This window comes from Lupinus angustifolius, chromosome LG08 (assembly GCF_001865875.1).
Source record: "Lupinus angustifolius cultivar Tanjil chromosome LG08, LupAngTanjil_v1.0, whole genome shotgun sequence".
NCBI lineage: Eukaryota > Viridiplantae > Streptophyta > Magnoliopsida > Fabales > Fabaceae > Lupinus > Lupinus angustifolius.
Window position 1 is genome coordinate 12,809,958 of NC_032016.1, and position 9,983 is coordinate 12,819,940.

At 36.4% G+C, this 9,983-nt stretch overlaps 1 protein-coding gene across 1 annotated transcript; it reads right to left on the reverse strand.

The window, feature by feature from the left end:
* Window positions 404-7,216, reverse strand: LOC109355045. Its single transcript, XM_019597950.1, has 6 exons — window positions 6,979-7,216; window positions 4,380-6,040; window positions 4,023-4,274; window positions 2,590-2,670; window positions 1,737-2,363; window positions 404-631 (listed from the first exon to the last, which is right to left on the reverse strand). The coding sequence occupies exons 2-6, from the start codon at window positions 5,616-5,618 to the stop codon at window positions 578-580; spliced, it is 2,253 nt and encodes a 750-aa protein (XP_019453495.1). The 5' UTR covers window positions 5,619-6,040; window positions 6,979-7,216; the 3' UTR covers window positions 404-577.

Sequence of the window (9,983 nt, forward strand, 5' to 3'; positions counted from 1 at the left end):
TTTTAAGATTAAAGGAAACTTTGTAGAGGATGAATGAGGAACAAATATTATTCTAAAATGATTATATCCTTATGGATTGATAATCAATGTATTATTAATAAAAGGAGTTTCTTTAAAAATATGAGATGAATGAGTATAGGATAATAATCAATGTAATAATAAAAGGGCTTTCTAACTATACTTATTTTATGTGATTTTTTTATTTATATACTTTAATTTATATGTTCCAATCAACTGTTGCAATCTTTTAATCTTTCATTTAATTTTAAAAAGAAAATTTTCCCAATTCATTCCCCTGATGTTTCCTCTAAATTCCTAATCTAAAGATACCCTTAAGGTGCACACTCACATGCTAATTTGGGTCTATAAAATGATTAAGGAGAAAACCATGCTCCACAAAATATTTAATCAAGTTGATTCAATGGTAATTGAGTATTAGTGCATCAGATTATTGAAATTGTAAGTATTTACAAAAAGGGTTAGTTCCATTTCAAAAGGGCCATGACCAACATGACATAATGTAAAAATAGTTCAGGCAAAAATATGAAGCTTTCTGAGGAGAGGTAAACTAGATTTTTCAGCTGATGTTGAAGTATCTTGGATCTTCTGGAAAATGATATTCCACATTCAACTGCCAAATAGACAACAACAAACCTTGTTAGAGATTAGGAAAGCCAAGAAATGCAAACTACAAACACACTCAACATCGCGCAGCGAAATGTTATTGACATCCTAAATTATCTATTGCATTTAGGCGTGTTGATAAGAGGGTGAGTTTGACATAAGGTTGCAAGGGTGAGTTTGACATAAGAGGGTGAGTTTGACATTATGAGGTCATAGGTTCAACCTGGATGCCTAGAAACAGTCTCTCTGCTTACAAGGGTAAGGTTGTGTACATCTACCCTCTCCAGACCCCATAAAGTAGGAGCCTCGTGCTTAACATTTTAGAGATAAGTGAATAGATAAAACATTGTTAAAGGCTAAAGCATCTATCACCAAATTTCAAACTCATGCACCTTACAAGACACTATAGGACATATAAGCATCCTTCAAAAGCATGAGTTGATATGCCACTAAGGATAATTGCTACTTAGGAGAAATGCATGCTAGCAACACATTTTATATTGAGTGAACTTTGCATAGATCCTACCAAATCACATGGTTCCACTCTATTTAGCGCGTCTCGCATGAATTCCATCCAATAAAGATTTTGTTGAAGAGAGTATAGAAAAAATAATGTTGCTAGCATTGCTCTACCTAAGTGTAATCGACAAGAACGATTTTGTATGATCGCGCAAAAAGCTAACGAACCATGCCATCCAAAAACTGAAAACAGGCAAACTAGTTTCACACTAACCCATGAAGAATACCATTTATCAGTCATAGAAGTTGTGATCTGTGGTCTACTGTTTCGGATACTACTTTTAAGTTTCAAGTGTGGGGATCAAATCCACCACCCAAGGAAATATGTATTCAGGTTGAAGAGTAAAATACTTTGATTCTACTAAAAGGGATGGACCAAAGAAAGCAACAAAAAACAATGCTACCTAGAGTAACAGAACAATGAACCAAAAACAAGAATAATGAACTAACCATAATGATCAGTTACCAATTAGATTAATATATTTCCAGATATTTAGTCTGAAGACAGAAGCCATATAATTTGTGACAGTTTTTAGAAAAGGCGCTGCGAAAAATATGCAATGATGTCACAAAGCCACAACACAAGGACATACCTTCCCCTCGTCTGCATCTGAATGGCGTTGAGGGAACACAACCCGCATATCATTATATAAGTAAAATCTCCTTTCTCCATCCATGTCAAATCCAGATTTTTCTGGAAGAGAACTTGATCTGCATTTTTGAACTGATCTTATAGTCTTTTTCGGCAAAAGACAAATAAACCGGAGGTGAAGAGCATATCGAAGTGGACCACCACCTGTAGAATTCTCATTGACCTTTGAACATGAATGCAATCGTTTTCCAGATTCATCACATGTTTTATCCACACATTCCTTTCTTTCATTCCTCTCACATTCATCCGAAGGCAAAATTTTATCATGCTTTACTAAGGAAGGAATTTTCAGCATTTTCATGTGAGTTTGCTTGGATGGATCCTTTTGGTTCACTGAATCCATCAAGTAAGAGCTATTTCCTTTTCTCTGATTCATAAATTTTGTCTCGTTTACATCATTAATGGAATCGGTGTGCATTACTTCTCCACTACACAAAATGTCGCGATTATTCTGTATTGCTGCAATCCCCTTATCTATGGTTACATTGTCCACAACTGTCGATCCTTGCTTCAAGTTACGGGAAGTGGAGCTGGAAGATTCCAGGGTGATTTTCTGGCGCAAGAATGTCTACTCGAATAATAACAAGAAATCAGTGCTTGACATATAAGAAACCAATTGTGCTATAGTTTTAAAAAGAAACATAAGTGTACACAAATTTGGAAACATCGACAATCATAGTCTGAATAGAGTTCACCGATAAAATAGGCATGGTAAGAACAGTCATGTCAGAGTAGGAACTAAAAAGTACAGATCAATCGAGGCAGATATTCATTCATATTGCAGTAAATCGTACTTTGGTACCGGCTGGCATGTTGCTCAAATCATAGTTGCAAAACAAAGTGTGAATAGGCGTCTTTTCTGGATTGCTTAGCACCTGAAGAGGGATTTCATAATATAAGAGTAAGTCATTCCTTACACAGAATGTCAATCTGCATAAATTTATTGAAACTCACAAACTGGACATGTCAACTCCACCACATAATAAGAGAACAAGAAACAATGCAGCACTACTTACACACTATTACAGTAGTAGTTGGTAAATATTCGGCACAAAGGGATTTAAAGAGTAAATAAGGGAAAATAATATGCATATGTTCCCTTCTCTTCAGTGTCAGAAGTTTGCGAAAAAATTTGGAGGGGCATAAAAATTAACTCAGGAAAACTCATTTGTTACTTGTTAATTGTAATGATAAATTTTTAAATATTATTTTACAACTTATTAAGGATATTATTCTAAAATAACAACCACCGAAGGTGCATTAGATACATTTGATTTTGTCATTGCTGTTATAAATATATGCACCTTAGTCTTAGCAATGCACTCCTCACTTTAGAGAATCTAAAGCTTAGTGTTTACCTTTAAGCCTCAAAATCTTATATCTGTATTCTAATTTTGAAGATGATAAGAAATGAAGGCTAGAACAAGTCAAACTCAGCAACAAATATATAAATAAGGTGGGCCTATATATAAATACCGAAGCCCGGGCACGAAGGATGGTTGATATCACTTCTCTTCTACCAAATCATTTGTGCCAAACATAGAACATATGTAGTAATTAAAACATAAAGGAAGATGAATCACCAATTCTATTGACAGTCACTTTTTGGATAAGCAATGAAAGAAAGCATCAGATTTTCATCAACTTAAGTTCATAAAAAATCATTACCTCGGCATAACAAAGTAAACATTAATCTACCCCCAAAAGATAAATAAATGCAAATATGCACCGAAGAAGGGGAGCCTTGGCACAACAGTTGGAGAAGTCGCCATATGACGCAGAGGTCATAGGTTCGAGTTGTGGAATCAACCTCTTGAAAATGCAAGGTAAGGAAGCCTGCTATAGACTCACATAGTGGGTCTAACCCCCTCCTCCCCTTAGGACTCTTTACAAAACGGGAGCTTTATATCATCGGGAAGCCATTTTATAAATAAAAGACAGTTCAGTGCACGAGGTTCCTACATGGAGAGGCCAGGGGAGAGCAAATGCATGAAGCCTAATCCCCACAATCAGAGAGGCTATTTCTAGTATTTCTACTCATGACCTCCACGTTGCAAGGAGGCAAAGCTTAGCATTGCGTCAAGGTTCACTCACTACACAAAAAAAATCTGATTGTTGGATGATAGCAATCACATGATTGTTGAAAGTAATCCATTATTTATTCATGGCACATATAGATTGCACTAAGACAGTGTTAAAACCATGAAACTAGAAAATAAAACTATACCAGTTGTACCCGTCCTTTCATTGGTACCCGCACGCGGCTTTTGACAATTTGTGGATCGTCATTGCTAAATGACCGCTTCAGTTTCTGGCCTCTAGATTTGTTTGATGACGAATTCCCCACAAGGTCTATTGATGCAAAGTACAATTGGTAGCGATCTCCATCAACACTAGTTACAGAAAATGGGAGCTTTTGTGATTTTGGAGAGAAATTACCCCCAGTAATACTTAGCACAGCCAGAAAACCGTCGATTTTCTACAGATATAAGAATAGCAACAAGTAGCCGTAGGTAAGTAGTCATGAACCTTCCAGTCATATGTTTAAAGGCAGACACTTAAAGTAAGAAGCATACAAACAAACCTTACTAAGGTTTCCACATAAGAACCGGCCAGATAAAAGAGACTCCTCAAATGAACCAACCAAGGACCTCCGAACTGGAAGCCCACTCAAACTTCTAGTGAACCGCATCGAGTGAGAGGTCGGTGGTGATTCTTGAGATAGTGGCCAGCTTATGTCAGAAATATCTTCAAGCAAAGATGGACAGAAGTCTTCGGAAACCAACTCAGCATCTTCAAAAGATTTGCTCGAAATTCTGAAATTATCTTCCTTCTGATTCACAAAACATGAGTTAGATCTTCTAACTGAATTTTCTATACTCCTTAAAGCTCTATTGTAATTGTCTATCTCTGTCGCATTCCTACATCCTCCAGCAGTTTTTATCCTTTCAGAAAATTTAGGACCAAGTGGTGACAAGGAAAGAGGAGAGCTCGTTTTTTTAGGAGAAATAGATATTGTGTCACTTTTGAATCTTAACACACTTGATCCGCTAAACTGATCAATTCCGGCTGTGGGAAGACAACTACTCTGCATGCTATGTGATAGTAGTCCTCCATTTTCCAGCACAGGACCATCTGTTAGAAAAAAAGATTCATTACTGCTCGACTCATTTTCTCGCTCCAAGCAAATATTTGACCAGGAACAAGAAGGCATTGTACAACTATCTTTACATCCAATATTCGCCTTCTTATTATCTTGTGCAACGGAGTTTCGGGAATTATCATTCTTAACAAGGAAGCTAGTCTTGTTATTTTCCCAGCTAATATCAAGAGGGTCACCGTTGAAATGACTCGGGGAGAGCATGCTACTCAGTGGGGATAACAATCGCTTCCTGACCATTGAACTGGCTGGTCCAGTATTTTTGGCTGCAACATTAGTAAAAACGGAAGAATCAAAGTTTGAAGCTGAAACTCCAATTGTCTCATCAGTCAGAGTACTTGTTCGCCCTGATTCAAAACCCACAACCCTAGAAGCAGGGACATGAACACCTTGTCCATTTATTGAAGAACAAACATTTATATTCGTTGAACCAATCTTCAAACTGTGTACATTGGAAGTCACTTCCACTGCTGCTCTATAATTCGGGAAATCATCAAATGAGGATCCCGAGGAACAAGCATCCGGTCCACATGTGCTTACACTTTTCATGATGTTTATATTAGAGGGACTTGCATCAGAAAACTGCGGTGAGCAATGCAGAAATGCAGACACTGGTTCAATCTTTTCATCAGTTTCACTTGAAGGTGATTGTGGCAAGCCCATCACTGGTATTTAAATCAAACAGTGATCTTCGTGAAGAGGCCCAAAGCTTGCTTTACAGTTTATATTGTCAATGTGATGCCTCTGTGATTTATATTGTTCGCTTCATTATTGCTGTTTTACCACATGATCACGGTAAACGTACCGATCATCTAAGGACAATACCAGCTCCCAACCTTACCGGTTTCACTATTCAACTGTTTTATACTACCTATTTGTAACTAAAATTGGAATAAAGTAATCCTACAAAAGTAATTCTAAACCGAGAAGATTTCTCTACTAAGTATCTCCCGGAGGCATCCACATTGGAGACATTACAACCACCTTGTTTGCAGTGCATATGCAGAAACTCAAGGGCATCATATATCACCAAGAACTATGACCGGAATAGATCTCAAGACCACCATACTGGCATTGGCATATGCCTGAAACAAAATTTCAATTAATGCATTAATCATGGAGTTCACAATGCCACAACAGAAGCACGTTAAAAACAACAAAACACATAATCATATACATCTGACATATTTGTCAATTTCTGCATTACAGTAATTCTAACAATAATTGTCCCTTGATAATAAATCACATTAATCAGACCCTTAAACTGATCAAACATGGAATCCATGCTTTTAAAAAAGATTCATATAACAAGGTCCCAACAACGAGAGGCCGGAAAAATAGACTGGGATAAAGTATCAGTTAAATTCGTATACATAGAAGTGAGGGTGTGATTTTAAACTGCGGTTGCAATCGCAATTATGGTAGTGACGAATAATTGCACGAAATACAGTTGATCTGTTGATGTGACCACAATTGTCACTATGATGCAGTTGCGGAGACTTACCAAAACCAAAATAGTGTGGTGCGAACCCCAAATTTTAAAACCTTAGTGACTGATCAGTAAAGTAGCAAGCAAATATATCAGAGAAAACAAAGTTGAAGAAACCACAGCAAAGCATTCATTCATGGTAAAGCAAGAATAACCAAATCCAATCTCAAAAAGGTTTCTTATTAAACCGTCAACATAAAGAAAAAATAAGAATGGTGACTTGCAAGACACACATTCACCACAAGCTTTTGAATTGGAGTGATCATCTACTACAAGCAACTATGCATTTTAATTTTTTTATTATTTTTCTCTTCTGCTTATTATAATCAGAGCAAAACTAAAAAAAGCAATAAAATCACAAAAAGATAAAAATAAAAAAGAGATTACTCTATGATACCCAGATGATAAAAAATCAAATAGATGAAAGCAACATCAAATTAAATCCAACAAAATCCAACCTTGATGAACAACATAAAAAAGGGTAGCTTTAAAAAATAAAAAAATAAAAATCCAGAAAGCAAAGTTCAAACCCACCAATGAAGAACATATGAAGAACCTTCTGCAATCTTTAACCTTCAGATCATATAATTATAAAACAGAAAAATTAAACAAAAGGGTGTGATCAAAAAATGATTTTTATTAATTCAGGTGAAGTTGAGGGTTTATGGAAATAGAAAAAGATGTGGTTGAAGAAAGAGGCATGTCTATGTCCATAACAGCCTCACCATGTTTCTAACCATAGTAGTGTCATCATCCTCTATGCTACTTTGTCATCACTATCTCTCTTATTTAATTAATATCCTATAATGTTTTAAATTACCATATGCAATTATCCTAATTGTAATTGCAGATAAAATGTGGTGAGGTTGCTATTACAATTGGACAAAAATAGGTACGGACCAACTATACAAGAAGAGATTTTGAATGATAAATATTTCACTCTTATACTTACAGCATTACATTCTTATACTTACAACATTTTCGTTAGTAAATGTTAACTTCATTATTAGTTGTTGTCACACAATACTTTATAATTTAATATATATTATTAGAAATTAAGAATAACATTTACATTTTCTTATAATAGTAAACAACATATTCCACAGCTTATCACATAATTTAATTTCTCTATCATCCTTTTTCTTCCTTCGAGGTCCATTCTTATAAGAATAATAAGAAGAATGTTCTCGAGAAAAAATATATATTCTTAATAAATAAGAATCACACAATAGATGAGAAAATAATGTTCTAATTTCAACAAGAATGTTCTAAGAATGACAATTATAGATACTCTTATGATCATGGTACTTTTTTAAGTTATATATCTCATTTGTGGTTGTAGATATTCTCAAAACCATGATATATAATCGTAATTATAATGTTACATTTGTCATTACGACTCCCAAGATTGAAATAATATTACTTTTTTAAGTTACATTTCCCATTTGCATGCGTGCCCCTTCCATGTGTCATTATAATTTGACTCGAAAATTGAAGTATGTTATGCAATGACTCATATCTCTAGATAACAGTAATACAAGTTATGGGCTCGAGCTGATATAAAGGGGTTGAGGTAGAGGGCTATATATATTGATGTTATGTAAACCTAATGTAACAAGGAGAAGAATAGTATAACACTAATCCTTATTCTCTAATAATATATAGTGGTAGCCGCTTATCGCTCCCAGGGACGTAGGCACAATTGGCCGAACCTCATTACCAAATCTCTTGTATTATTCTCTTGTCTCTATACTCTTTACTATTTGATTGTTTGTTTGTTCCCAATAATTGATATTAGATGACTCTTAACCAAGGTGTCAAATTCGAGGTGGGGAAGTTCGATGGAACTGGTAATTTTGGATTGTGGCAAAGGAGGGTTAAGGATGTGTTGGCTCAACAAGGTCTATCAAAGGCATTGTGTGAGCATAAACTAGAGGGTATGGATCAACTGGATTGAGAAGAGTTGAAGGAGAAGGCTGCGGGAACCATACGGCTCTGTCTATCAGATGAGGTGATGTATCATGTTATGGATCTGACATCACCAACAGAGGTATGGGAGACATTAGAGAAGCGGTTCATGTCCAAGTCTACAACAAATAAGTTATATTTGAAACAGAGACTCTATGGTCTGAAGATGTAGGAAGGTGCTGATTTGCAACAACATCTCAACAATTTTAATCAAGTGATCAATGACTTGCAGAAACTTGTTGTGAAGGTTGATGATAAGGACAAAACAATAATATTAATGTGTTCTTTGCCAAATTCCTATGAACACTTGGTGACAACATTGACGTACAGGAAAGACTCAATCAAACTAGATGAGATCACATATGCACTTCTGTCCCACACTCAAAGAAGAAAAAATGTAGGTGAAGGTTTCAGGGTGATGGTCTGTATGTAAAAGGGAGTCAAGCGCGTGGGAGGAGACAAGGCAGAGGAGGTCCTGCTAAAGGGAAAAGACCAACTTCCAGGGGCAGAACACACACCAGTAGAGTGCTATAAGTGCAAACAGACTGGGCATTACAAAAAGGATTGTCCCAATGAATGGAGTCCTAGCAAGCTGGTGGGGAAAGATGGAGTATCTACATCTACAAATATTATACAAAAAGATGACTCTGATTACAACAGTGAAGTTGATCTACTAACTGTATCATCAAATTATAGTACAGATGAGTGGATACTTGACATTGGTTGTTCCCACATGACGCCAAACAGAGAATGGTTCACCACATACAGGGTAGGCAATTTTGGTTTTGTGTATATCGGAAATAATAAAGCATGTGAAATTATTGGTATGGGAGAACTCAGAATTGTGATGGATGATGGTGTAGTGAAGACGTTATGTGAGGTTAGGCACATACCAGATTCGAAGAAGAATTTGGTTTCTTTGGGGACATTCCAGGCCAAAGGATTTAGCTATAGAGCTTATGGGGACAATGATATTCTTCGAGTATGCACAGATGCTCTGACTAAGATGAAGGGTAAAAGGTCTACAGGGAACACTTACAAGTTGTTAGGGAGAACAATTGTAGGAGGAGTTGTTGGAGTGACTGAAGAGATCTCAGTAGATTCAGACCATGGTGCTACAAAATTATGGCACATACGTTTGGGACACATGAGTGTGTGTGGCATGACAGAACTATGCAAAAGATGACTATTGAGGGGAGTCAGCAAATGCAAGCTAGATTTGTGCAAGTATTGTGTGCTTGTGAAACAGACACGAGTTAGTTTCAAGGCTGGCCAACACAGGACTCGAGGCATTCTAGATTATGTCCACACTAACGTATGGGGACCCACTCAGGAAACATCCCTAGGAGGTTCTAAGTATTTTGTTACCTTCCTTGATGACTTTTCTCGCAAGGTCTGGGTATATTTTCTGAAGCATAAGTCAGAAGTCTTTGCCAAGTTCAAGGTTTGGAAGGCAGAGGTAGAGAACCCGACTGGTAGGAAAATCAAATACATGAGGTCAGATAATGGTACGGAGTACAAAAACTCACAGTTTCAGAAATTCTGTGAGGAACATGGCATTCAGAGACACT